Raw genomic sequence first — 27,319 nt, 5'->3', positions numbered from 1 at the left:
GTCGTGGACCTCGATCGACTTGCACTTGCGCAAGGCCAACTATGCGTTCCACGTGCCGGCCATGGTCTTTGACTCGGCGCCGAGCCGCGGGACGCAAGCTGCCGTCGACTTTACCTGGGCGGGCGCGCGCCACCTCCGGACGCTGCGCGAGCGCCTCGCAGTGCGCCTCTCGCTGAGCGCGCTCAAGTGGCTGCCGCTGTTTCGACCGGCGCACGAGCAGTTCGCAGACCATTGGCGGCTCTGCTTTGACGAATACAAGGCAGTGCCCAAGCTCTTCCTCTACTCGGCCCGCGACACGTTTGTGGACCCGGAATGCGTCCGCACCGCGATGGCAACGGCCCAGGAAGCGATCGTCGAGGCAGTCGACTTTGAGACGTCGGGGCATGTGCAGCACCTCCTGGCCGACCCGACGAGATACGCGCGTGCGCTTCAAGAGTTCTGTGCCAAGGCGCTGTCGCCTGCGACAGCCACCAAGAACCGCGTCCAGGAGGTCGTCATCGTGACCACCGACGACGCTCCGCGCTCCCCGCGCCAACGCCACGCGACGGCGGCGTAGTGTGTCGTCAGCGAGTATGGTCATTCTGTCTGTTCTGAATACATACTAATATCACATGGGTGTCGCATCTGCTCGTGCTTTGTAATTTTGCACTTGGTGAGGGGTAGGGTAGTTGGCCTCGCAGACGTTGGACGTCGGGCAGCCTTCTCATGATCCTCACTCGGGGGGCCCCTCGTGGGCTGAGCTTCTTCATGGACGCTGCCACGTCATCTCCGTCAATGGTTCCTCTATCTCCTGTCGGGACGACTGAGTTACAAACTGTGATGGACTCGGCGCCTATTAGGGTTCGCGGCGGCTTTAACTCGATGGAGTTTCTGTGGGTTCGAGCCCGAGCACGTGGCTCAACTTTAAGTCGCCGATCCAAACGATGGGCGCAATTCCAGTGCTCTTTTGTACTGGCACTCATGCCGGAGCCAGATTTCGAGACGCCATGCAAGCCGCCAAAGACGTTGTTGGTGCGACGTCGATGTCCAGACGAGCCGTCGCTCCCAAGTTGTACAATGGTACCAAGTACCAGGCGCACCGCGAGGCCTACCGCGCGCCCTCGCTTCGTTCTTGTAATGACTTCTTCGAATCGACGCACTTGTCTTCTGCGTTTGTATGTTGCTTGCTGCACTCGGATCACCGCCAAATCCGCCTTCCGAAACAAAGTTTAGCTAATGTCGACATCCATGAAAAATCCAGAAACACACCCGACGGCTTGCACTCTTCTGTCGTATACAGGAGCTTACGTACGAGCTATGGATCCCTCGGCGAGTGGGGTTCACCACGGGATGGATCTTCGAGTTCACTCCCAACAACCAAGTGCTGGCGCCAACTCCCACGCATTCAGGCGTAGCGCTGCTGCGTATCAAAGCCGTCGTCGAGTTGGTTTGGGCAAATTTGATTTCAACGCAGACAAGTTGGATGGATTGACTGGTCGATTGATTAATTGATTGATTAATTGATTGATTAATCAAAACCCGTCGCCAGCATGGTCGGCTGCAAGCACCACGACCACCACGCTGCACCTTGCGTACGAGGCAGTTGTCGCGCCGAGCGCCGTTGGTCCGCAAACTCCTTTTCTTCTTCTAACAGTGTTACGGGGTTTCTACACTCGTGAGACCCTATCCCTATACGTCGACCGTGGTGTCGTAGTCGTCGAAGACAGCGCGGCGCGCGCGACGGATGGGCGTCTTCTTGTTCTTGTACGGGGCCTTATGCGGATGGAGTTGCGTGAGCATCGCCTTGAGCAACCGCGCGTCTTCAAACTGCCCGAGCGCTTCGAACGCGCCGATCGCGGTCCAGAGCATGAGCGGGCGCGGCGCAAAGGTCACGGCTTGCGTCGACGGGTTGGCGCGATGACGCGCTTCAAGCTGTCGGTACAACTCGGTGACGTGCGCGTTGTCGCCGAGGCGCTTGGCGGCCACCATGCCTGCTTCCGTGATGCGGTAGCCGACGTCGAAATTTGGGTTTTCCATCAGCCCGTTCACAAAAACGACGCAGTCTTCGTACCGGTGCAGGTGCAGTAGCCAGTGCGCCGTGTGGTCCATCGCCGGGTACGAGAGCGACCAGCCGTGGTCGAACGCGTCGCTGACGAGCTGCTGCACCTGCTTGTACTGGTGCTCGAGCTCGTGCTCGTCGTCCTCGTCGTTGTCGGTCGTCGCCTTGTGGCCCCAGATGAGGAGGCCGGAGATGCCCTCGGCGTTCCAGCCGCCGAGCACCGATTCGTATTTGGTAAAGATGGCGCGTGTCTCGTCGATCGGCATGTTGCGCACGCAGAGCGAAAAAAACTTGTGGCGCCGAAGCGTGGTCAAGAGACCGACACCGTGCGCCTGCATCAAGTCGACGATCGCGGTCGCGCCCGCCATGTCGGCGTCCTCCACGTGGCGGTTGAAGAGGTCCTTCAAAAGGCGCGCCTTGAAGTCCGCCCGCGAGTGCGGGAACGAAAGGAGGTCGTGAAGGATCGACGTGACGTCCGATTTGTACTTGAGCTTCCAGAGAGCTTGCATGAGCACCTCGTACTGGAACTCGTGCCGACCAGTGATCGCGCCGTACGACTTGTTGGCGTCCCAGACGCGGCGCGCGCGGCCCCATACCGCCTTGGCTTTTTTTTGCTCGAGCTGCGACGCATGCTTGGCCGATAGAATCAAAATTTGTCCCAAAAGCGACGTCGAGACAGGGTACCCGGCCGACGTCGCGGCCTCGGCGAGCTCGAGCGACGTGAGCGCGTGAACCGTTGGGTCCCGGAGCGCGGCAGAGAGGATGTGAAAGTACGCAACGCCTTGCAGTGACAAGCCCGCTTCTTGCATCGCGTTGGCGACAAACTGGGCGCGCGCCCAATCCTTCGTGTGCCCGCAGGCCGTGAGCACCGCGGTGAAGATCGCCGTCGAGAGCGGCAGCCGGAGGTAGTGCCAGTCAGCAAAGGCTGCGAGCGTGTGTGCAAACTTCTTTTGCCGGTTGAGCGCGACGACATACAGGAGGCGCATCTCGTTCGACACGTCATGCGCCATGGCAGCATCCATGTACAGCTCCACGACCTGCGCGTAATCAAAGAGAGCCGCGTGCGCCTCCATGGCCCAGCGGTAGCTGTCGATCGACTTGGTCGGGAGTGCCGCAAAGAGCGAGAGCGCGTCGTCATAGCGGTGCGCTTGCACGTGCGCGGCCATCTGCGCACTGACGTCGCCGTCGCGAGGCAGCGCCTTGTCGGCCGGCAGGCGGCGAGGTGCCACGAACGGTTCAAACGGACCTTTTACCTTCTTCGCCTTGGCCGGCTTGATCTTGAGCTGTCGCAGCGGCGGCGCCGCATCGTCCGAGATGCAGCGGAGCGCTCCCACGTGGCTTGTCGCCAAGGCTGGCGCCCATCGGCGCGGGACCGACACCAAGCTGCGCAACATCGCGGGATCCGGTCTTGCGCTCCAATGAACTGCAATCCGGATAACCCAGGCAACGGTGTCTAAATGCACGCGTCCTTAGCCGTCCAAAAAGCGCGTCGATATCAGCGTCGATCCCAGCGCTGTAGCACAATGTGGGCCGTTGCCGCAACTGTGAAGAGCACTCTTGCTACCGGTATCCATATACCCATATATCCATTCATTTATCCATCCATCTATCCATCTATCCATCTACATAGCTATCGGTCGAGCAAGGCACCGGGGAAGTGAGATCGACCAACTCTTGTAGACGAGGTACGAGCTTTTGAAAAGAAATGCAAGCACGCTAAGAGGCATCTACTTGGACGGCGTCGAGCGGCGTGGAGTGCAGAGCGCGGCAAGTTTCTCAAGCGGGCGCTAGCCGGCACTGCTTTCGAGGCTTTGAGGTCTTGGAGAAGAGCGTGCGCGGCGCTGTACTCTTGCAAGCCCACGAGCGCTCCGAGGTGCGCCATGTGAAAGGCCGGGAGCTGCTGCAGACTCTCCTTGTGCTTGGTCGCGAGCATACCGAGAATGCTTTCGTATTGCTCGTAGCGCACAAGCTCACCGAGCAGCGCCGAGATGGCGTCGATCGGTAATTCGAGGAGCGTCTCGGACCAGAGGAGCCAGAACTGGATGGCCGCCGCCGCTTGGCCTTGGGCCACGAGGTGCACAAGTACGTCTTGCAGGGGCAGCTCCTGAGTCGGCGACAGCAGCGCCTTGTGGTTCTCGAGATACCACTGCAGCGCCGACGGCAGGTCATTCGCGTGCTGCCGAAAGTAGCTGCGCGAGAAGACGCGCATCGCAGGTGCCGTCGCGAGCACTTCGTTCTCGTGCATGAGCTCCACGAGCGTCATGGCGCGGGGAACGTCGCTCGCCATCGAGAGCCGCAAGAGCACGTCCGAGACGACGCCGAGGTCGTCGTCGTCGTCGTCGGTGGTGGTCTGGAGCACGCTTTGCGCCATCTGCAAGCGCTCTTGGCCCGTCGTGCAGGCCGCCAGAAGATCGACGCGCGCCGTGGGCGAGCGATCATCCGCACGGATAGTGCTCTGAAGAGAGATGGCCGTCGCATGGAGGAAGCGGCGGCGCAGCGCCATGCGGCCAGCCACAAGCCGCAGGCATCGTCCACTCGTCCGCGCCAGCATGCCAAAAAGTCCGAGTTCCTGTCGTGTTATCCGGACAATACGGATGCCATCACCTTTGCACGTCGAGAACGCAACGCGATCTTATTGAGGGTATGCCAGCGTGGTGGCTGCTGCTACTCGTCGGCCGAGGAGGCGTCGTCGTGGGACATGGCGAGGCCGTGGTCTTGGTGCAAGATCCTACGCATAGAACTCAGTATACTTCGCTCGCTGGCGCAAGAAGCACCGACTCGTGCAGCCGCGTCCACTGGGCAGCCATGGCGTCGGGCAAAGGCGGTGTGCTCTCGGTATCCAGGATGGTCGTCATCGATCGCTACGCGATTGAAATGCATAAAGAGCGATGCGGTATGCGCGAAATGGCTTACGTGCTGCATGACGTAGTGTGCTCCGAGCGCGTTGACGGCCTTGGTCGAGACAAGGAATCGCTCAAAGCCCGACTCGTCGTGGTCCAGCGATAGCATTGCCTGCAAGACACGTGGTCACACCATAACATTTGAGATACCTTCATACCGGGAGACGATCTGACGAGGCAATCGCAGTCGACACAAAGTGCAGCGTGTCCTCGGTGCAGAGGCTGCGCACGAGATGTGGTCGACCACATTGCACCAGTACGCCATACCTCGTCATGGTGACAACGTTGGCTGTAAAATGAACCGTCGACGCCGTGAACGCTTGGACGTGGGCTTCAACCGCTTGCTTCTCGGAGTTCGAACAGTCGGAGAGCGAGTGCAGCTCTGTCCTCGAAAGAGAGTCGTTCAGGATGCAGGAAGCTAGCGGCGAGTAGCGCGTACCGAGCACGACCCACAGCTACGTAGTCCAATGGCACGTTACTACCTATATGCTTGATTCGCTTCATGTACCTTGGTGAAGACTGCTTGGTGCTCTGCAAGCTTGTAGGCGTACATCTGCGCTAATCCATCGTCTGCAACGCGACACGTTAGAGTCGATAGGAGAGCGACGAACAAACAACGGACCCAAAAAGGTGGCAAGTGGGGCGACACAGAGCCCTGTGCTGGCGTCCAATACGAGGCCCAACGGGCTGTCCAGAGGTCGGGCAACCATCTGTATACCAAGCGCCGAGACGTGCTCCTATCCACGCCCATAAGTCATGGCTTCAAGATGACTGCCGTACTCTGTATGGAAAATCTTCGGCGCATAGAAGAGCATTTGGTTGTTCGCGCAACGGCAAACCGCAGGTTTCCAGCTTGCTCTTCGTGGGCGTCAACGTCTCTGCATTCTCCTACAGCGTCACTTGACGAAAAACCGGTACGGAGAGCATATACCGGCAACGGCGCTACAAGTCGCAGCATCGAGTGTAGCGTCGACATGTGGGACTTTCGGAGCGCCTTTTGATACTTTTCGCTGAAGAGGCAGGCTTCCAAGAACGTGACCCCGCCCGAGACGCCGTACTCTTGCAACGCGTGCCACAAAAGCCTATGACAGAGTCAATCTCAATTGCGTAAGAGCATTCAGCATCCCACCGGAGGGTGTGCAGATAAATCAACTCGCCAAGGTTGTGACACCGCTCCATGACGTCGGGGCTTCGGCGCGCTCCGAGCACGTCCACCTTGGCCAATTCCTATGGTAGCTATGCGTAGTAGACGAGTTTCGAAGCAAGAGCGCACCTGCTGCTGGGTGAGAACGATTGCCTCGAGCGTGGACAAGGTGAGGTGCTCCAAGGCCGACTTGGTCTTGGTCTCTTGGTACCGAAACTGACCGCACTTGACGAGCTTCCAGATAACGGGCCGGGCCGCGTGGAGCACAAACGTTTGGAGCGACGAAAGCAGCTCGTCTTTGCCCGACGGTGGGGACTCGGCACTGACGTCATGATCGTCGTCGCCCAGGTTCACGAGGCCGATCGTTGTCTCGTGCTCGTCGTGCTGCTTGTACGCGATGGTTTTGCTGCTCTTCGAACGCTTCGTCGCTCGGGAGTCACCACGGTCGTCTGTCTGGGATCGTTTCAACGTCGTAGCAATGCGCTTGTCCGTTGCGCTTATCATCGGCACATCAAGCACTTCGGTGAGCTCATTTGCGGCCTACAAGACCTTGTCAGCATCGACGCTCATGGATTTGGAGCTCGTACGGAAAAGAGTTGCTCGTTGAAGCAACTGGGCACTTTGGACCAGACCATGGGCAACTCCATGGCAATGATGGTCGGGCAGAGAACGACCTCGGTTGGCGCCTCGGCCTCACGCAGTATCGCGCACGCTTGGAGGGCCTCAGACGGGACCATCAAGGTCTCTTTGAGGCGTGGGACTTCAAGTTGCTGGACGACCACCGAATCGGACTTGGTCGCCGATGCTCTCGCCGCAATATCGCACCAATGGTTCTTCAAATGTGCTGGCCATGCGTCATCTACGTAGTAAGATCTTATGCACCCCCATAAGCAGATGAAAGGAAGCGTACCAAAGAGGCTCGGTACGTGTGCGGACACGTGGAGCTGATCGCAGTCAAGAATGGCCTTGCGATAGAGCGCATCCGTGCTGCTTGCCGCGGGTGCCGAGCCAATGATGCCATAGATGGCCAGCGGATCGTCGGCCGACTGAAAATGCAGTGCGTCGTCATCATCGAGAGCAGCGTTAGACCCTCCTGGTGCTGTGTCCAGGCCTTCGACAGCGAGAGCTGGGCTTCGCTCGACCGGCACCTTGTGCAGCATGTCGATCATCGCATCCTGGTTTTGAGGCGCCATGTCCAGAAAGCACGGAATTGATAACTTGGAGTTGGACATGCGAGAGGTGTAGATGTTGCGGATGATCTCCAGCGGATACGCTTCCTCGACTGGTACGGTATAGTCTGGTGCAAGCCCGAGCAGTCCGTCCAAGCTGCAGATCTCAATGACGTCTTCGTCGTCATCGGACTCTAGAAGCTACACCATGAAGCCGCAAGCTCGAGCGACATTAGTACGTGGAGATGCGTCGAGCTCGGAGGGCGAAGGCGTGATGCAGACGACGTGCTGCGAGGTATCAACCAATGCGCTCCAGCAGCACGCATCCTCATGCCATGCGCTAATGGAAACATGTAAGCGTGACCCTTGTCATGAGGCAGTTGTGGTACAAGTCAATGTCGCCAAGACCATTGTCGACTGCATAGGCTAGGATGTTGCCGTCTCTTGATGGCATGCACAGCTTGGCGTCGTCCATGGGGGTAGCCCATCGTAGCTCGATCTCTTCGAAGGGGTCTTCGTCGTCTGGGGCTCCTAAGGTCCGATATGACATCGCTTCTCAGGCTTTACTTCCACTGTACCGCTTTCATGGGGCGCTTCGTCGCCGCTGCGCTGGGGTAGCATGCGCGGGGTCTCGTCGGGCCGCTGCATCGAGTCTTCATGCGTTGGGAACCGCCAATCCGTCGTCTCGAAGAGCCATGGAGCTCGCATAGAGCTCGTCGGACGGTCATCGACAAGCGCTTGCCACATCTTGTCCAAGGCTGCGTAATGCTCGTCTTCCTTGCTGGTGTAGTCGACGTCGGACGGCGCCTCTTCCCGGAGCTTCATGCTCTCGATCGTCGCCAAGCGCTTCTTCCGCGCTACCAGCGCTTCCTCTTCGTAACCTTCAAGTAGCATCATGTTATCTTCCTCCTCGGTTCCATGAGACGCAGGGGAAGCTACGTCGGAAGGCCGCGCGGTCTGTCGGGAAGAACATGCTGCTCCCGCTGGGATGTTTGTCTTGTGATGAAAATGGCCTATCAACGTGCATCTCGCCCTGAAATGGCCAAAATGCAGCCAATCATATACACCTATTACAATAATTTTAACCAATACAAAGGCACCAAAATCAGATCTTTTATTTTGTCCAATCCAGTGGCAGCGTCCCCAAACTCAACAAGTTATCCAATCAAATGTCATTTCATGCTCCATTTCATCCAATGCGTGCGCACCATGCAAGATGGACACCGCATGCGTCATGTGTAGAAAGGAGTCTGGCCAATCCGAGGTCTGGGATGACAGATTTAATGCGAACAGCCAATCATATCGCGTGTAGAAGCATCCTTTTCGTCCAATGCAATGTTGACTTGCACATATCGTGATCTTCGCCATCCCAACCGCATGAAGCTGGACGTCTTCCGCCACCTCTGGGGCATCAACCCTTCCAAGGACGTCAAGACGAACCTTCGCGTTGTCCAAGTGCTCAAGGAGCTCGGCTACTCGGGGGTCGAGGCCAGCCTCAGCGCGATCCAGGCGCACGGCGGCCCCGCCTTTCTCGACGAGCTGGCAGCGCACGACATGAAGCTCATCGTTGGCATCTACTCCGGCTGGACGGACTACGAGCCGGCTGCGTGGGAAGATAAGAGCGTCAAGGCACATCTCCAGCAGTTCGAGAACGAGATCAAGCAAGCCCATGCGCTTAGCCTTCGCCCGGTCCTCCTCAATGCCCACGCCGGCGCGGACCACTGGAACGACGCCACATGCCACGAGTTCTTTACGGCCGCGCGGAGCATTGCTCACGACATTCCAATTGCGCACGAGACGCACCGCGGTCGCATTCTCTGGAACCCATGGCGCACGCTCGAGATGCTCCGCGCGTACCCGGAGCTTCGGCTCACGATGGACTTTTCGCACTGGGTCCTCGGGGCCGAGCGCCTTCTCGACACGAGCTGGGACGCTGCGTGGCTCGAGACCGTTTTGCCGCACGTCGCGCACATCCACGGCCGCATTGGGTCGGACGAAGCGCCGCAGGTGACGGACCCGACAGACCCCCACGTCGCGGCGAGCGTCGAGCGCTTTGATCGACTCTTTGCGAGTATCTGGACGTGCCAGGCCAAGGCTGGCCTCCCGCTCTCCACCTTTACGCCTGAATATGGACCCTCGCCGTACACGCCAATGGCGCCGTTCACCGGGGCACCGCTGAGCAACGTCTGGGAGGTGTGCAACCGCGAGACGAAGCGCCAACAAGCTCGGTTCCAGGCGACGATGGCATCCTTTTAGTCGGGCGTAGTACTGTCGGTAGCGGCAGTGTTGCGTTGCTTCAAGTGGGTCACACGGTGCGAGTGCACAAGGAGTATAATACACGTTGTTTGGCAAGCCTACGGTGCCGGCTCGGCAGGCGTCGCAAGCCCCGTCGTGGCTGGCGACTCTTGTGTCGCGACCTTTTGCTTCTTCTTGCTTTCGGCAGACGCAGTGCCTTGGCGCTTCTTGGGCTCGTCTGCACCTTCTGGCCGAACATGGATATAGCGTAGCTCTACTCCGACCGTGACGTCGACCCGATAACGGCGATTGGTTTACCTCCAGCAGGCGAGACGCTCACTCGCTTGAAGGTCGAGTTGGGGCACTCGAAGTAGGATCTACGCATATCGTTGGCCACGGCGATCGCAGCGAAGGCAATGTACTTGACGAGCGTGGTCAGGTTTTGCCGGCCGCCGACCTCGTAATCAATGTCCTTGAAGCTACGGGGTATGGTATCGTCAGCGAGGATCCAATAGCGTAGGTAGAGCTACCAATTGTAGATGGCGTCAACCGCTTCCTCGACGCTCAAACCCACGGTCTTGGATGGGTTCGCTTTCTCAAAGGCCTAGCATGCAACGTCAGCACCACCCTGGCGCATCGCAACTATACCTTCTGGATGAGCTTGAGACCCGACATGATTGACGTCGAGGGCTTGACCGCGGGCAGAAAGTAGATGCGAGCGCCGCCAATGCGCAGTGGCATCTTGGGCGTGAGCACGACGACCTCTTTTTGCTCGATCCGCTTGCCTATGCTTGATGATGAGGTACCACCGAGCTACTCGCGTTGTACCGCCAGCGTGCATGCCATTCTTCCCCAAGCACGTGAGCTCAAAGCAGCTGCGCTCCGCGTTCCAGTTGATTGACGCATGCTGGCGAGACACGGACATGAGGTCGCCGAGGCTAATCGCATGGCCTGCCTGCGCGCCACGGCCAAATTTGACGGGCAGCTGCGTGATGAAGGCTTCGAACGGCCGGTCTTCGTCGATCATACCCTGAAGCTTGGCGTACGCCAGCGGCGGGCGGGCCGCCAGGAACTCCTTCTCGATCCGCTTCTCGTCCATCGTTTGACGGTGGATTGGAATGCACGCAATATAGTGTTCATGTTTCAAAATAGTGCTATATTGGTACCAATGAATTAGTGTGCACTCTGGATCAACCCTCGCTTATCGCCTGCTCGCCTGCGCTGCTCACGAGCCGCCGTTGCTGCAACCACGTTGCAGCATCGCATTGTCGTTGCGCATGCTTGATTCTATCGGTATCTCGAGTTTCTTGTTCGTTGTATAGCTTAATTTAGCCGCCTGCAGCAACCGCACGCTACGGTCAACGTCTTTTGCGTCGACGGCCGAGCAAATTACGGGCGTCGACTGCACGTGCTATCGGTGCCCTGCCTGCCCAGTGGTGGATGGGTGACCAATGTACCTAACGTCTGCGAAATGCCGAGTCTCCTGTTCTTCTGTTCTTCTACCGTTGTATATATGCTTCTGTTGTTCGCGCCTCCTCGACGTCGTGCGGACCATCTCTCTTTTTGAAAACGGCCCAACCGCCATTGCGATTTTCGTGCAGCATGCAACCATGGTCGAGCCTCGTGTTGTTGGCATGGGTCGCTGCCTCTCAACGATCTAGCCTCGTTCCGGCTCAAGAGGCGTTTAGCATGAGTGAAAGCAGCTCGAGCTTTGGCAGTGCGACCCCACGCACCGGATTAGCGCATCACAGTCCACTTCTAGGTGGTCGTGGGCCCACAACATTGACACCCGCAGCGATGAAGACAACGCGTGGTACTTGATGCGTGGCGAAACCGATCAACTTTGATCTCTGATCCGCCGATAATGGAATAGGTATGTCTCGTACAGTTGGCAGTAGCTGGACCCTCATGCCACCGCTGGTAGACGCTAATACGTCGTCCCGAGCATCGTCGAGTAAGCGGCTCCTGCTTCTGGTACCAGTGCGTGCTGTTAACCATGTTGTGCTAGACGCATGTACTGTTGAATGCTACGGCCGTGCATGATGATGTACCGATGCATGGTCTAGCGGCCGTCAATACGAGCACAACGTCCTCGGCCAACGCGTCGTCCCGTACGACGACCAGGAATGACTCGTTGGTTCACTCACGCTATTGGCACCTTAGCCTGGCCAACAAGTGTAGCCGGCGCACCTGCTCGGAAGCTGACAAGCACGTTGTAGCAACCCAGCTCGAGCCAACGACGCTGCCTACCATCTCGACACCCGCCGTTCCAAGCAACACGCCTCCGTCGCCCTTTCCAGAAGCTACCGCATTGCCATCTCCGCTTCCAAGCACCACACCGAGTAACACGTTCGTGCAGCAAAGCAGCATGTGTCATCATCGCTTAGACTGGACACCGGCTTCCGTGTCACCGAGTCCCACTTCACCACGTAATGAGGTCCCCACGCTCTATCTCCACGGTCGTGTCTACCGTAGCGGCGGCGTTGGCGCTCACTGCAGTGCCAAAGACGACTCCGGACACACCCGATACCCTCACAATTGGCGCCAAGATCGGGATCGCCATTGGCGTTCTCTTTGGCACGGTCGGTGCGATCGTTGCGGTGCGGTATGGCTTGGTGTATCTCGAGTACCGTCGGTTCTTGACGGCGCCCGAGACAATCGACCGTCTCGAGCCACTGCTGGAGGGCGAGGACCCGGCAATAATGGTGTACAAGGGCGACAATATAAAATGATATAGCCTAGTTGAATATCGCGTTTGGCTGTTGAGTTGTCTTCCATTAATTTGCCTTTAAGAAGACTACATCGTCGGAGATTTCGCTCGGTAGACGTGGTTGGGAGAGGTCGCTTACAAGCGGCCGCCCGTGCCGGCCATCGACTGGACGAGGAGGTCCTCGTCGCGGACGACCTTGGCGCCCTTCTCCTCGGCACCTTCCTCATGCAGTTCCATGAGCTTGGTGACGTCGAACTTGGGCTTCTTCAAGACCTTCATCTTGCGGAGGAAGCAGTTCTGGAGGGGGAAGATGCCCTGGCACGCCTTCTCGACTTCCTTGCCGATGATCTCGGGGATGAACTTGAGGTAGAGGTCCTTCAAGTCGCACTTGCTGGCCTGCTCCGTCATGATCGTCGTCATCTTCTTGCGGATGGCGCGGATCTGGGCGGTCTGGGCGTAGCACGTCTTCTTGATCTGGTTGGGGCGCTTCTTGGTGAACGCGATGCAGAAGAGGCGGATGGTGTAGCCATCGGTCGTCTTGACATCGACGAACGCTTCGATGAGCGTCTGCCACTTCTTGATGAGCGAGCAGATTTTGTCGCGCGTGAAGTCCATGCCGTGGAAGCCCGTGACCACTTGCGTGCCCTGGACGTCCTCGCAGCAGAGACGGATCTTGCGGAAGCTCTGGTCCTCGTCCTTGTTGAGGTCCGCGAGGCAGACTTCAAAGACGCGGCCCTTGAGGCCCTCCGAGGCGATCTTCGTGCCCGACGTGCGGTTCACGAGCGTCTTGCCGATCGTGCGCTGCTGGAAGATGCCCGGGACGCGGATGTCGTACCAGTCCTTGCGGGTGAAGGGGTCGACGGCCTTCTTCTTGCCACCCTTCTTACCCTTGGTCAATCTCTTGTTCTTGCCTAGAGGCCATCATCATGAGCTCTTCCTGCTCCTCATCATGGAGCTCGTCGTCGTCCTCGAGGCGAGGATCGACGCTGCTTGTTGTACTTACCCACAGCCATGATGCGATATGATTCAAACTTTCAAAGGCGAAATGAACACGCGACCCGATGGTTGGTCCAAAACCCCCTTATTCATCACTGGTTCTCACGCTGGGTTCATACCTCCCAGGTGTTCATTTCAGAGAGGGAAAGCGTTGCGTTTTGTTTTATTATTATGCACGGAAAACACACCCCAAACTATACAAACCCAAGACAATGCGCCATTCTAGACGCGTGTGAAACACTCTATTTTATTACAACACGCACCTGCCCACCTTTGGGCACGGCCAATCAAAAACACTGGTGCGGTACGGATAAAATGGCGGCCATGCCGGATAAACGCAATAGGATGATGATGGCCGCGGCGCGGCTCCGGCCACGGCGGCCATCGCGACGAGACCACGGCAACGACGGCGACGTGGAGGCTGTTGCCGCAAGCGCAAGCCATAGAGCCGACGCGCAAGGCCATGGGCGCTGCTAACATCCATCAGGCGAGAGGCAACGGCGCCATGTAGATGCGCTCGAGAGGCCTGCGAGGAAGATGCGCCGTGGGCACAGCGCGTGCATCGATTGTAGCGCTGCGATGGCTTGCTCAACACGTGTAGCTACTTGAGGCTAGGCTCACGAGATGCGAGGATGCGACGCCGTGCCATCGCTGGCGATCGCGATGATGTGTTGACGCAGAAGGGAGATGCGAGACTCGAGTCGGCGACAAGCACGCATACTCGTGTTGATAAGCCACCTTGTTCGAGCGTAAGAAGAGGCGACGACTAGCGTGCTGTCAAGCACGCAGCTTGAAGTACAGCGTAAACGGTGGTGTGTCGAGCACAAAGTGCCATTGCGGCATCGAACGTCAAGGTTGTGCTAGTCCTAACTTGCGATGTTTGCAGCACCGCTGCCCATTATAGGCAAGAGACATCGCTACGAATCGTGCTGGAGTAACGAAGCAGAGACAACCTTCCATCTCTCTTGGGCTCTGGTCAAAAGAGCCCACGAAAAGCTGCGATGGCAGCGCTCCAAGGACTCTACGAACGTTGTACACCGACAGATAAATGACTTTATGCACGAGTTGTATTGCATTAGCCATCGATATCGCCGCGTCGCACCGGCGTTGTCGACGAGCGCAAACGGCAACCTGTCGGCCACAAGAACGCACGCTCTCCTTTGAGTTGTGGAGAAGGCCGCTCTCCTTTCACCACAACAAATGGATCCCTTTTGAATGAGCGTTTACCAGCCAAAGTAGCTCGGCTCAACGCTTCGTGCTTCTCTCGCCATGTGCGGGTACATAATGACTGCAGGTAGTACTAGTACTAGTCGCCCGAACAGCATGTCCATTTAAATTGAGCGTTAAAAGAGCTCGACGCATACTATGATGATATCAGCTTGACCATTTTTCAAATATTCGCGGTCTTCGGCGGAGAATGGAAGGAATCTCACGGGTAATGCCGCTACAGGATACTCCGGTCTGTCATCAAGACAAAGGTCAGCTCGAATAATGAATGCTACTACTATTACACTACTAGTAACGTTAGTATAAATTAGCTACAATCTTCGCACGCGACTCGAAAGATGCAAGGTTCCCTATCGTGGTGGGCTTGGAGATCGGTAGCTCTGGACTCGCAACATCGCACTTGTAATCACCCCTGACCGTCGAGAGCTCGAACGCACGCCACGTTGTGACTGTCGACGGCTGACGGTGGAGCTTAGCGCTTGACGGTGGATACACATAGACCTATTTGACCCTGCGGTAGACCATGATCTGTGGAGTGCACATCGTGCTGCTTTTCTTACGACCAAGATCGATACAACAGCTTACATGCGGCGAGATTTCAAGGCTGCATGCTGCCGTGCTGGCAATTTTCCTGCATTGAGGTTCGAGCGAGACCACTGTGTGGATACAGGAACGAGGCGAGTATACGTCATAACTACAGGTTGTCATGTTGCAGAGGTGTGTCGCTAATGTGCAGAGTCCAGGCTGTCCATTTCCCCAGCGAACAGCCGAGGACGGAGGTCCAGAGGCGGGAAAACCTTGCTGCAGTCCTGTGCACGATTGGATTGCGCGCCTTTATAATTTCAAACTCATCGACCAATGAGATGTTTAAGCCAATCACGACACGACGCGCCAAGAAACGGTGGTATGGTTCAAGGGTTCAAGTCTGAGACTCCTCCATGTCGTCGATTAGCTAGCAGAGCTCGGCTCGAGATATGCGAAGCTTCCTACAAAGATGTGCTGCGCAGCATCTTTGGTGAAGACAGCCAAATAAGCCCCGCTTGCTTACCGCGATCGCTACGCCACTGGCGCCTGTGCGCTCTATTGCGCCGCTCCAATGTCTGCATCGGTTTCTGCGATTTCGATGGCCGGGACCGCGCAACCTTGATGCAGAAATGGTAAAATCGCAGTCTATTAGCCGTCGTCTCCGAGTCCGAGACCTTGAGAACGACTGTCCTCAGTGATTCAGTGACCACCACGGACACTGCTCCAAAGCAACTTGATTGCGCCGCCGCCACTAAAGCTGCCGATGCTGCCGAGCAAGAGGTTAGCGGATGCCGTGTCATGTCATCGCCTCAGCAACTAGAACAAGCGATTCTATATGAAGCACCAAGTCTTGATCGCGCTCGTGCACAACCTATTCGTGCACAACCTATTGCATACGCCACCGCTGCTCTATACATCAGCATTTGCACGGTCTCGAGAAATGGCAGCTGATGGGCGGCGAGCCGTCTTAAGCCTGCCCACCACAGCGCAGCGGAGGTAGGGTGTTGACTTTTGTGCAGGCCGTGCCTTGGCGAGGAGCGAGCCCCAGTCTTGGCGACTAGACGTTGCCGTGTATTTGAAGCGCCTAATTTGCTCCGCGGCAGGATTGCCAAACCCAACATCGAGCTGGCTCTACGAAGTAAAGCTCGCCGTGAGTACTGTAGTACACGTGTATGCCAATCTAGACAGTGATCTTGACATAGAAGAGAAAATGATTCGCAAATTGGTCACATGGAGCAACGCGTTGCACGCATCATCCAGTGGAGCCGTTGATGAAGACACCACACGCCGATCATTCGCCGACGAAAACGTCGCTTGCTCCCGAGGCGCCTGGGCGTCGAGCTCAGAATGTTGAACGACGGAACTTGCCACATACAGTGTATTGGGAACTTGCAAGTCTGAGCAGCTGCAAAATGCGTGTTTCTAGTCCAGTACCGTTGACGTGTGGCGAATCAATTGATTGCGGCGTCTGCACTCTGGGCACGACAAGGGTTCCAGTATCTGCTGGCGGATTTCCCGCCTTAGGTCTGAGAGGGTTAAGAGCATCAGCGAACGAGGCGCAAGCTGTGGCGGCGCACCGTTCCAGGTCAAGCCAACAATCGCGTGCAGCGACAGCCCACGGCACGCGGCTGCTAGGACACCAGCTGACGCGTTTGTAAGCTGCGTTCTTGTACAGTGACACTGTTCTTATATGTAGAGGGCTGTCTCTGCGGGAAGCTGTGCATCAAATTAGCAGGCACGGGCATTTGGGGCACGGGATGAATACATCTTGGAGGTTAGGAGGCTAGGAGGTTCTGAGTGTTGCGAGCGTTTGGGCTTGACGCGCACCGCCATTATCCATCCAGTGTATCGCTCCCCGTACAGTGTACATGGACCAGACACTGCATCGAATCCCACCCACCAGTTGGTGCCCATCGCGTGCTGGCAAAGTGATCGGGGAGGGTCGGCCGGCGGTCGTCACTTCCGCCTTCGCCACCAAGGACGCAGAGCGATGAGGCTCGTCGTCACGTGCCAGTTGTGCAACGAAGACAATGCGCCCACGGCCTCGCTCTGCGCACACTGCGACGAAGAGATGCCGCCGGCAGAAAACCGACTCAAGTTCGTCCGCGTGTGCAAGGAAGACGCCGCCGCTCACAACATGCTTCAAGTCGCCAAGAAGGAGCTCGAAGATGCCAACGAGAAGCTTGCGGCGCAAGTCAATGCGCTCAACGCAAAGGTCGCTACAATGGAGAAGGCGATGGCGATTGGCGGTAGCGCGACGGCCGACCCCGATTTCCGAGCCGCGTATCAGCGACTCGACGCTGAGTACGAAGCGAAGAGCAAGGCGCTGGAAGAAGAACGAATGAAGCTCCAGCAGGACCGGGCGAACGAGCTCACACTGCAGTCGACGCCACTCGTGAATGTCAGTGATGTCCACGTCGTTGACGAGCAACCGCTGTGGCGCGGCGAGGTCTTCATCTTGCACAAGGTCCGCATCAATGACCAGATCGTGGTGCGCAAGAGCCTCGACCCGAACGCCGTCGAGGCGCTTCGCCGCACAGGCAAGCTCGCAGAGATGCTCGACAAGGTCAAGCGCTCGTTTGCTATCTTGCGCCGGTGCGTCCGTCACCCAACCTCCGATTGCGTCTAAGCTCTTGTCGTAGGCTGAACGGTGGACGCGGCTCGCTGATCCAGATCCTCGGCGCATCGGGGCTCGACTACACGAGCGAAAACCCCGTGATCTACATGCCGTACATGCCGCGAGGCAGCCTCCGGTATCTCATCGAGAAGACGCCGGACGCGGCTGCCGTGCCGTGGCCGACGCGCCTCGACGTGGCGTTCACGATCGCCCGCGGCCTCTACGAGCTCCACGCGATCGACCGCATCCACCGCGACGTCAACTCGTTCCATGTGCTCGTGCACGACTTGCACCGCGTCGTGCTCACGGGCTTTAGCCACGTGCGTCAGCCGTCGGCCGGGACCATGACTGGCAACGTCGGCGACGTGCGCTGGGCAGCGCCAGAGACGCTGCAGTTGGCGCATGCCCGGTACTCTGTGAAGGCCGACATCTTCTCGTTCGGGAAGCTCCTCGAGGAGCTTGCGACGCACGCGCTTCCGTACGTGTCGTTCATCAATGAAACCACGAGCAAGCCCATCTCGGAGCACGCGCTCGAGAAGCGCCTCGCGAACGTCACGGCAGGCGACCCAATCTTGCAGCACAACATGGACGCGTCGACGCCGGCGTACTACGCGGAGATCGTCCAGCAGTGCCTCGCGCTCGAGCCCTCGTCGCGCCCGACGATCCTCACCATTCTTGAGACGCTGCGCCGCGAGGTCGAAAAGTTCCTCTTCCCGCTGCAGCCACCGGTGACCGAGCCTATGCACGTCCAGGTCGAGGTGCAACGAGCCAAGGGCCTCCGCGGGACGGGTACCCGCCACATGCAGGTGCAGTGCCACGTGAGCCTCGGTCGGGATCAGTCACAAACTGGTTTCTCCGAGGAGCGTGGGAGCAGTCCGACGTGGAACCATCTCATGGACTTCCGACCCCAAGAGCCAGAGTTCATGACGCTCGAGGCGCGCGTCTACCAAAAGCTGGGCAACCAGCTCGCTCAAATCTGCATCTGCACCGTGCCTCTCCAGAAGACGCTGCCACACGGAGATGATCTGACCGACGACGATTGGGTCGTCGAGCTCGAAGCGCCGTTGTTCAAGGACGGTGCCGACTGCGGCGAGCTCTACCTCAAGGTGACCTTCATGGGCGAGGGTCGACTCCGGTGGCGCAACCAGTACTTTGACCGGGTAAGGTACATTGACGACTCGATCCGGATCGAACGCGATCCGGTCCGAGTCGCCCAAGCCAAAGTCATCCGCAGCATGTACATGCCCACTTGATCTCGTCCTCGTAGTCTATACACTCTTCTTAAAGAATAGCATAGTAGTTTACGAATATATGCACCGAGACATGCCGCGTAGCAACTGATAGCAAAGCTTGTTGGAAGGTGCGTTCGAATTTTGCACGATGGCCATTGGCGGGATCTCCAAAAGATACCGCTTCTGATTGGTTGTTCGATAAAAAGGCCCGATGTCGCGCCGCCGCTGACGCAGAGGCGAAGCGCCGTCGTCTACTATGGCCGTGCCGTGCCACTCTACGCGACGCACCGCCAGCAGCAAAGGGTTCGATCCACGGGCCAAGAAACACCAAGGGACCGAGTACCCATCGAGGCAGCCCGACGCCCCGAGACGTAGCGTGAGACCGCCTTGCCAGCAGCGCGAGCTAGGCGCTTGATGCAAGACGACCTTCAACACGTGTCCACTGTTAGTGGCACGGCTAGTCGGACGAGCAGGCGGCGTCATGCAGAGAACGACGCTGCTGCAGAAAAGTAGCCAAGTGGATGCTTCAAGGAAGAAGACGACGAAGACTGCAACCCTTGGTCCTGGCGTGCGATGGAATCTCGCCCACTTGAGCGTCGCCGGAAGCAGTCACTTTCAAAGGCGCATCACCGAGCAAGAGACTGCTTGATCAAGAAAGATGGACACGTCGCTCATGTGTGAAGTCTGCAACGTCCCCAACGACATCCGCGCACCGTGCTGCAAGCGCTGCAAGCAGCCGGTCCGGTCCGACTCGGAGAAGCTCCTCATCCTCCTCAAGCGCTTCGACCGCTTCTCGACGCTCCAGTCGTCCGAGCCGCCGGCCAAGATCGAAGCCGAGCTCGACGCGACCAAGGCGTCGCTGAGCTCTCTTGCGGCCGAGCGCGACCAGCTCCAGCGCGAGAACTACGAGCTGACGCGGCGCCTCCAGCAGCTCTCGTCCTTTGACAAGGAGCCCGAGTACGAGGACAAGATCCATGCGCTCGAGAGTCAGCTCCAGGAGCTTCAGTCGTCGCAGCAGTCGTTCGCGGCCAACTTGCACATGCTCACGTTCATTCCCGCTGCGCACTTCAAGCTCCAGCGGTCGATCCCGACGTCGTCGTCCAGCGTCTTCCAGCTCGACGTCGGCACGATCGACGGCAAGCCCGTCGTGCGCAAGCAGCTCTTCCGCACCGACGCGAGTGACGCGGCCGTCGTCACGTTCAAAGAGTCGATCGCGCTGCTCGCCAAGTACGTTGCTTGAAACGTGCCGCAATCTCATGCGCAACTTGTAGGCTGGGCGGCGCCGACGGCACGGCCGTCTCGCTCCTCGGCACGTCGGGGCTCTCGCAAGGCCACACGCAAGTGTACCTCGAGTACCTCGAGCTCGGCGATCTCCACAGCGTCCTCCGCGCCGGCCCATCGCTGACCTGGGCGACGCGCCTCCGCATCGCGCTGCACGTCGCGCGTGCACTGAGCCAGCTTCACGCGCTCGACCTCGTGCACAAGCGCATCCACTCGTCGCACGTGCTTCTCGGCGCGGGCTACGTGGCCAAGCTCTCGGGCTGGACCCAAGCACGAGCGACGGCGCGACTGGACGAGCAGGCCGACATGCGCTGGGCCGCGCCCGAGCTCTTTGCCGACCGCGCGCTCCCAACGTCGACCGCCGACATCTACTCGCTCGGCCTGCTTCTCGTCGAGCTCGACACGGCCGAGGCGCCGTACGCCCACGTCCGCGACCGCCGCGGCAAGCCCGTCGGCGACCTCACGCTCATCGACCTACTGCGCCGGGCGACACCGACCGACCTCGTGCTCCAGCACGCGTTCCGGGACAGCCCCGATTGGTACCGTGCGCTCGCTACCCGGTGCACGGACCTCGACCCGCGCCGCCGCCCGTCCTCTGTCGAGGTCGTCCGGCACCTCGAAGCGCGCCTCTTCCCGCAGGTCCATACCACGAGTGGGCTGCCGCCGCTCGTGCTGCGCGTGACGGTGCTGAGCGCATCGTCGCTGTTGCATGTGGCCGACATGGGCGACATGCCGTCGTTCGTCTCGCTGCATCTCCACGACGCGACGGCAACGACGCAGGCGTCGGTTGACTACACGTGGGACGAGACGTTTGAGTTTAGTGCGCTGCATCTCATGGAGTCGACGCTCGAGGCGCAGATTCGGTACGGCCGCAGCGGACAGATTGGCGTCGTGCACCTGGCGCTGGCCAAGGTCATGGACGAGCTCGACGAGCTCCAGGCGTGGACGCGCTGGCTGCCCGTGCAGAGCCGCGGCGACCCGCACGGCTACCTCGTGCTTAAGCTCGAAATCAAGGGCGATGTCGAGGCCTGGATGGGTGCCTATGTGCAGTCGCTGCCGCGGCTCCAAGACACAAAGGAGCCGTTGATGCAAGCCAAGATCTCGCGCGCAACGACCGTGTTCCAGACGCTCAAGGCCCGTCGCAGCATCGTGCGGCAAGGCGGGTCTCGGCTGCGGCCATAGATAATAGAAGACGCAGGTGTAGGTGCTTGGACGATAAAGCATCAACATGAGATAGTGTGTCGACCAGGCTGAGTGCTATGCTGTACATGTATATGCGCCGTGCTAAACGTTCCTTGAAGTACCCAAGGATGGCTTGTCAATGGCTCACGCTGGAGGACGCGTTGTGGACCGTGGGGAGCGCACCTCGGCGGCGTCGTCTCGCCATCGATGCGCTGCACGGTAGAGTGCGAGCAGCGCTCCTGGAGCGCGTTTGCTCTGCCGCCCACGCTCGCCCTTGCCCGCCGACGCATCTATCTGGACGACTCGTGTCTTTGCCCCGGTACACTGTATAGTACACGGTACCGTGGTCACGGGTTGTGGGCCCCGCAGTGTCGCTGGCGTTGACGCCGACGCCGACGGCTGCCGTCGCGTCGAGGCCATGGCATCGCTAAGCGTTTTGGTGGGGCCAGTGTCGCAGCGCTCGGCGCTGACGTGGCGCCGCGCAGTGCGAGGGCACACCCACTCTCTTGCTCTCCTCTGGACAATCGAGGCGTACTGTAGAGTGGTAGTTGATGGCACTCGCACTCTCCTCATCTACACTGTAGGCGGCCTTCAAGAACCACCGTCGTCGTCGTCGTCGTCAGTACAAATTCACCGCTGCGATGGACACGTCAATCCCGTGCGTCGTCTGCAACAAGCCCAACGTTGTGACCGAGAACGTGTGCACCAACTGCGGCAAGTCGCTCGGGTCGGACGCCGACCGCCTCGACGTGCTCGTGCGCCGGCTACAGCTGTGGCAAGGCGACCCGAACGCCGAGCTGCTGGCGGCGCGGGCGCAAATCGTCGCGCTCCAGGCGCAGGTCGACGAGCAGGCGAGCCGCCTCTTGGCGCTGCAAGCCAAGCTCCAAGCCGACGCGTCCGGTGTTGGCAAAGAAATGGAGCTCAAGCATCTGCGCGAGCGGCTCCAGGAGATCGAGGAGCGGCAGCATCTGAGCGCGAGCTTGCACACGATCCCCGGCGTCGAGGGCAGTCAGTTCCTCGACGCGCAGCTGCTTGGGACGACGTCCAACTTTGTGCTGCACCTCGGCACGCTCGAGGGCAAGCTCGTCGTGCGCAAAATGTTCTTCGAATCCAGTCCCGAAGAAGCGCTCGTACACAAGTTTAAGGAGTCGATCGCGATGCTCGCCAAGTAGACATGATCCACCTTCTCGATTGACGAGGCTCATGCTGCGCTTCTGCGTAGGCTCGACGGCGGCGGCGGCGCGATCATCCCGCTCTTTGGCGCCGCGGCCGTGGACCAGCGCCGGCCCGTCATCTTTATGGAGTACATGGAGCGTGGCGATCTGCGGTCGGCGCTCTCGGGCAAGGCCGCGCTCTCGTGGCCGACGCGGCTCCAGATCGCGCTGCAAGTGGCCAAGGCGCTCGCCAAGATGCACGCGATGGACCTCATCCACCGCGATCTGAACTCGAGCCACATCCTCCTCTCGCACACCAACGTCGCCAAGGTCACGGGGCTCTCCAACGCCCGCGAGAAGTCGCCGTCGTCCATGACCAACAACGTCGGCGACTTTCGGTGGGCGGCGCCCGAGACGATGGTCGAAGGCAACCTGTACTCGGAGAAGGCGGATATCTACTCGTTTGGCATCATCCTCGTCGAGCTCGACACGCACGAGCTGCCGTACGCGCACATGAAGGACAGCAAGGGCCGGCAGATGCGCGAGTTTGCCATCAGCGACGCGATCCGCCGGGCGACGCCGGGCGCGCCGATCACGCAGCACAAGTTTGGCGACAGCCCGTCGTGGTACCAGGACCTCGCGCGCGAGTGCACGAGCTTGGACCCGACCGCGCGGCCGTCGGCCGTCGAGCTCGTGCGGCGGCTCCAAGAGCACCTGCGCGCGCCGTCCAAGGTCGCGGCGCCGCCGACGCCGGCGGTCGTCAACGTGCGCCTCACGGTCGTTGAGGCCAACTCGATTCTGGACACGCAGGCGTTCGGGACGCAGAGCCCGATCTGCAAGGTCGGTCTTGGCGGGAAGGAGTTTTCGACGCAGCCGCACAACCGCGGCGGCCGCGCGCCCCGCTGGAACGAGCGCTTTGATTTTTTCAATGTCAACCTCATGGAGATGGTGCTCGAGGCCAACATCCTCAACGTGCAGTGGTGGCTGGAAGGCCAGATCGGCAAGTGCAACCTCCCGCTCCACGAAGCGCTCGACGGGAAGCACGGCTGCCGCCGCCGCATGTGGCTGCCCGTCTACTCCCGCGGCGACAACCACGGGTACCTCACGATCGACGTCGAGTTCCAAGGCGACGTCGCGCGCTGGCTGCACGAGTACGTGGCCGCCATGGAGTGCTACGTGGTCGCGCTCGGCGACGCCGAAAGCGTCGCGCGAGATGAAGCGCTGCACAAGATCGAGGTCGCGCAGCGCCTTGTCGAGCAGGTCGAGGTGGCGCCGTAGACACGCTATTAACACGCAACGCCTTGCCATGCGTTCATACGAATACCAGCTTCTTGCCGCCCTTTGGCGAAGCGATCCAAAGAATCAAGCAAGGTAATCAAGGCGGAGGATCTTGGGTGATGATGAAGGTCCATCGCCGACAACAACCCAGCGCAGGACCAGCCGCGTGCGGGCTACTTCAACGATGCTACAACCTCGATCATTTACAGTACGGACGGTACTGCCTCCGCGGGCGGTCGCCGCTAGAAAGCAGCGGGCGGCGGCCTCCTCGTAGCCGTGCCACCGAGGTGGGCGGTAGCCATTCTGGCGACGGCGCAACGATGATGGCTCGCCGCTCGTGGCTGGAAGTCGGCGGGTTGCAGAAAGGCCGGGCATGTCATCCGGATACCGTGCATCATCCGGCCAAGATCCCACTGCCAACAAGAGGAGAGCCGATCATCACCCACTTCCATTTCCGCCACCGCCGACGACGAGTACCATGGACGTGACCATCATGTGCCAGGTGTGCAACCACCCGAACGACATGCTCACGCCCGTGTGCGTCAGCGACAACTGCGGCGATGCGCTGCCGGGCTTTGACAAGAAGATCAAGATTTTGCTTCGGCGGCTCGACCAGTTCAACAAGGCCCACGCCGCCGCCGGCAGCGTCGCCGACAACAGCAACACATCAATGCTCGTCCAGACGCTCCAGCACGAGCTAGAGGTGACGAAGCAGCGCGCGGCCGAGCTCGAGGCCGAGCTCAACACCGTCACGGAAGCGCTCGCGGACGCATCGATGCACCGGCGCGGGACGTTGGCCCACGTTGGGTCGAGCTCCGACATGGATGCGGAGCGCAAGCGTCTCGCCGAGGAGCGCAAGGAACTCGACACGATGCGCCGCCTCTTCACGTCGCTGCAGACGATCCCGTACATTGATCTCTCGCAGTTCCGCTATCAGGAGCGGCTGCCGGGCGGCGGCAACTTTGAGTTCCAAGTTGGTCTCTTTGACGGCAAGCGCACGGTGCTCAAGAAGCTCGTGCGCAACGGCCTTGGCGACGACGTCATCGAACACTTCAAGTCGTCCATCTCGCTCATGGCCAAGTACGTCGTCGTGCCTTTCGATTGCCTTTGTAGCTCATGAGCCGTAGGTTGGACGGGGCGGGCGGCACGGTTGTGACGCTCTATGGCGCATCGGGCCTCGGCCAAGCGTCGCCCATGATGTACATGGAGCACATGGAGCGCGGCGATCTGCGCAGCTTCCTGCACACGACGAGTCCGAGCGCCGTGTCGTGGAAGACGCGCCTCGAGATCGCGCTCAACGTCTCCAAGGCCATCGCCAAGATGCACTCGCTCGACTTGATCCACCGCGACTTGAGCAGCTACCATGTGCTTTTGAACGAGCGCAACGTGGCCAAAGTCACGGGCTTCTCGAGCGCGCGCGAGAAGGACCTCGAGCAGATGATGACCAACGGAGTCGGCGACTTTCGGTGGGCGGCGCCGGAAACCATGAACGGGTCGGGGCACTACTCGGAGACGGTCGACATCTACGCGCTCGGGCTCCTCCTCATAGAGCTCGACACGCACGCGGTGCCGTACTCGTCGTACAAGGACAGACAGGGCCGGTACCTCGGCGACTATATGCTCATGGACGTCATCCGCAACGCCGTGCCAGGCCAGACGACGATCACGCACACGTTTGCGAGCGCGCCGCTGTGGTACCAGGACCTCGCGCTGCGCTGCGTGTCGCTCGACCCGAACGGCCGGCCGTCCGCGGTCGACGTCGTCACCGAGCTCCAAAAGCAGCTGCGCGAAGGCTCGTACGACAACGTCCGATCGATTCGCCGGCTCCAGAAGCCGCCGCCGGTGCTCAACGCCAAGATCTCGGTCGTCCGCGCCAAGAACCTCCTCGACACGCAGGCGTTCGGCGTGCAAGACCCGTACTGCCGCCTCAGCCTCGGCGGGCGCCTTGCCAAGACCAAGGTGCACGACAACGGCGGGTGCGACCCCAAGTGGTCGCAGACGTTCCCGTTCAACAACGTGCACCCGATCGACATGATCCTCGAGATCAACATCATGAACAAGAACTTACTCTTCGACGGGCAGATTGGCAAGGTGACCGTGCCGCTCGAAGAGACGCTCGAGAAGATCGACGCCGAAAACGTCTACGTCGGGTGGTCGCCCGTCTTTAGCCGCGGCGAAATGAAGGGCCACGTGCTTCTGCGCTTCGAGTATGAAGGCAGCGTGGCCAGCTGGCTCGAGGCGTACGCCGCCGAGATGTCGCTGTTCCACGGCGTCGAGGGGCATGTCCGCGACATCCGCCAGGACGAAGTCGTCATGAAGAAGGTCACCGAGATCTTCTTGCCCCGGCTCAAAGACATTGCCGCGGCCGTTGCCAACGTTGCGGGCAAGGCCGCCTAAGCCTATCCAATTTATGTCATTTCTCCATCCCAGCTTCTCTCAAGGAAACGGCGAGAGGAGGGCAAAGAGCATGCGCTGGATGCGATGCCAGTACGATGTAAGGTACGATATTCGTGCCCAGAATTTCGCGAGGGGTACTTGAAGCCTCCACTACAGTCAACAACTTGTCAGCAATGCGACGGCTCGTGCAACGGCCAAGGAGAGGCAAGCTGGATGTTGTGGATGGAGGAGACCGGATGATGCTTTTGTGGGGTCGCTTCGATGGTTTCTTGCAACGACGAGTGCTCTCGGCCAGGATCTCGGGTCTAAAACGGCAGACAACGGCTCGTGGAACGCGGCGGGCGAGATGGCTGGTCCTGTTTATGCCGCACGAGATGATTTCGCGTAGCTGCCCACCGGTGCGTCGTCGCACCTCGAGCGTACGTCGTGAGCGATGCAAAGAACGCATCGTGGGCATGGTTCAGCTGCATTTATTATATCCCTCCAAGCCGACTGGTCGTTTTTTGGATGGAGTGAGATCTCATCAACGGCAACCCGTTCTCACGCACTGCCACGTCATCCGGATAACTATGAAAATAGGAAGCTGGAGGAGTTTCGCACCGAGAGCAAAGCGATGGTGAGCGTCAGAGTTGAATTTGCACGATGGTAGCGATCGAACCCGTGGATTACGTGCGCGTCAAGCCGCACAAGAACAAGTCGCGCAAGACCGTCGTCGCCGCCATCGGCCTCGCTGCCGCCTTCGTCGTCCTCGCCGTCACCACGACGTCGATGGGCACGGAGCCCGCGCGGCAGCTAATCTTCCATGACGCTCGACAGCGTACGTTTATTCTCACTAACCTCCGAGACATCTATATATTGTAGTGAGTGCCGAGAGTGCCAGTATCGCTGGATTGTCACTGAATTCCCTATTGAACGCTCTGGCTCCATCATCAACACCGTCACCCACAACGACTGCTCTGACGCCTGCACCAACGACAGATGCGCCAACAGACGCTCCCACGGATGCCCCGACGGACGCTCCCACGGATGCCCCAACTGACGCTCCCACGAATGCGCCAACTGACGCTCCCACGGATGTGCCAACTGACGCTCCCACCGATGCGCCAACTGATGCTCCCACTGATGCGCCAACGGACGCTCCCACCGATGCGCCAACGGACGCTCCCACAGATGCCCGACTGACGCTCCCACGGATGCGCCAACTGATGCTCCCACTGATGCGCCAACGGATGCT

At 59.4% G+C, this 27,319-nt stretch overlaps 10 protein-coding genes across 10 annotated transcripts; 5 read left to right on the top strand and 5 right to left on the bottom strand.

Moving 5' to 3' along the window:
• Positions 1-1,587: 1,587 nt before the first annotated feature.
• SPRG_06692 (hypothetical protein) lies at positions 1,588-3,432 on the bottom strand (the record flags this gene model as incomplete). The annotated part of the gene is made up of 1 exon (XM_012345504.1): positions 1,588-3,432. One exon carries the CDS (start codon positions 3,430-3,432, stop codon positions 1,669-1,671), a length of 1,764 nt encoding a protein of 587 aa, XP_012200894.1. The 3' UTR covers positions 1,588-1,668.
• Positions 3,433-3,765: 333 nt separating this feature from the next.
• SPRG_06691 (hypothetical protein) lies at positions 3,766-4,541 on the bottom strand (the record flags this gene model as incomplete). The annotated part of the gene is made up of 2 exons (XM_012345503.1): positions 3,766-3,825; positions 3,900-4,541. 2 exons carry the CDS (start codon positions 4,539-4,541, stop codon positions 3,766-3,768), a joined length of 702 nt encoding a protein of 233 aa, XP_012200893.1.
• A 549-nt stretch (positions 4,542-5,090) lies between these two features.
• SPRG_06690 (hypothetical protein) lies at positions 5,091-8,224 on the bottom strand (the record flags this gene model as incomplete). Its single annotated transcript, XM_012345502.1, has 14 exons — positions 5,091-5,320; positions 5,378-5,393; positions 5,447-5,508; positions 5,561-5,675; positions 5,719-5,826; positions 5,870-6,020; positions 6,068-6,165; positions 6,212-6,622; positions 6,670-6,941; positions 6,993-7,445; positions 7,491-7,591; positions 7,641-7,782; positions 7,830-8,132; positions 8,191-8,224. 14 exons carry the CDS (start codon positions 8,222-8,224, stop codon positions 5,091-5,093), a joined length of 2,496 nt encoding a protein of 831 aa, XP_012200892.1.
• A 387-nt stretch (positions 8,225-8,611) lies between these two features.
• Positions 8,612-9,628, top strand: SPRG_06689 (hypothetical protein). Its single transcript, XM_012345501.1, has one exon. The coding sequence runs from the start codon at positions 8,629-8,631 to the stop codon at positions 9,505-9,507; it is 879 nt and encodes a 292-aa protein (XP_012200891.1). The 5' UTR covers positions 8,612-8,628; the 3' UTR covers positions 9,508-9,628.
• On the bottom strand, positions 9,606-10,585 carry SPRG_06688 (hypothetical protein; the record flags this gene model as incomplete). Its single annotated transcript, XM_012345500.1, has 6 exons — positions 9,606-9,760; positions 9,805-9,863; positions 9,909-9,965; positions 10,017-10,090; positions 10,135-10,271; positions 10,315-10,585. The coding sequence occupies 6 exons, from the start codon at positions 10,583-10,585 to the stop codon at positions 9,606-9,608; spliced, it is 753 nt and encodes a 250-aa protein (XP_012200890.1).
• A 1,604-nt stretch (positions 10,586-12,189) lies between these two features.
• Positions 12,190-13,277, bottom strand: SPRG_06687 (40S ribosomal protein S3a-2). The gene is made up of 2 exons (XM_012345499.1): positions 13,200-13,277; positions 12,190-13,107 (listed from the first exon to the last, which is right to left on the bottom strand). Exons 1-2 carry the CDS (start codon positions 13,207-13,209, stop codon positions 12,332-12,334), a joined length of 786 nt encoding a protein of 261 aa, XP_012200889.1. The 5' UTR covers positions 13,210-13,277; the 3' UTR covers positions 12,190-12,331.
• A 3,598-nt stretch (positions 13,278-16,875) lies between these two features.
• On the top strand, positions 16,876-18,871 carry SPRG_06686 (TKL protein kinase). Its single transcript, XM_012345498.1, has 2 exons — positions 16,876-17,539; positions 17,587-18,871. Exons 1-2 carry the CDS (start codon positions 16,935-16,937, stop codon positions 18,812-18,814), a joined length of 1,833 nt encoding a protein of 610 aa, XP_012200888.1. The 5' UTR covers positions 16,876-16,934; the 3' UTR covers positions 18,815-18,871.
• Positions 18,872-19,415: 544 nt separating this feature from the next.
• Positions 19,416-21,272, top strand: SPRG_06685 (TKL protein kinase). Its single transcript, XM_012345497.1, has 2 exons — positions 19,416-20,020; positions 20,065-21,272. Exons 1-2 carry the CDS (start codon positions 19,452-19,454, stop codon positions 21,254-21,256), a joined length of 1,761 nt encoding a protein of 586 aa, XP_012200887.1. The 5' UTR covers positions 19,416-19,451; the 3' UTR covers positions 21,257-21,272.
• Positions 21,273-21,864: 592 nt separating this feature from the next.
• SPRG_06684 (TKL protein kinase) lies at positions 21,865-23,754 on the top strand. The gene is made up of 2 exons (XM_012345496.1): positions 21,865-22,424; positions 22,479-23,754. The coding sequence occupies exons 1-2, from the start codon at positions 21,898-21,900 to the stop codon at positions 23,686-23,688; spliced, it is 1,737 nt and encodes a 578-aa protein (XP_012200886.1). The 5' UTR covers positions 21,865-21,897; the 3' UTR covers positions 23,689-23,754.
• Positions 23,755-24,133: 379 nt separating this feature from the next.
• Positions 24,134-26,117, top strand: SPRG_06683 (TKL protein kinase). Its single transcript, XM_012345495.1, has 2 exons — positions 24,134-24,768; positions 24,816-26,117. Exons 1-2 carry the CDS (start codon positions 24,167-24,169, stop codon positions 26,083-26,085), a joined length of 1,872 nt encoding a protein of 623 aa, XP_012200885.1. The 5' UTR covers positions 24,134-24,166; the 3' UTR covers positions 26,086-26,117.
• The last annotated feature ends 1,202 nt before the right edge of the window (positions 26,118-27,319 follow it).

This window comes from Saprolegnia parasitica (assembly GCF_000151545.1).
Source record: "Saprolegnia parasitica CBS 223.65 unplaced genomic scaffold supercont2.23, whole genome shotgun sequence".
NCBI lineage: Eukaryota > Oomycota > Saprolegniomycetes > Saprolegniales > Saprolegniaceae > Saprolegnia > Saprolegnia parasitica.
Note: the sequence above shows the minus strand (reverse complement) of the source record. Positions and strands in the feature narration are given on the sequence as shown.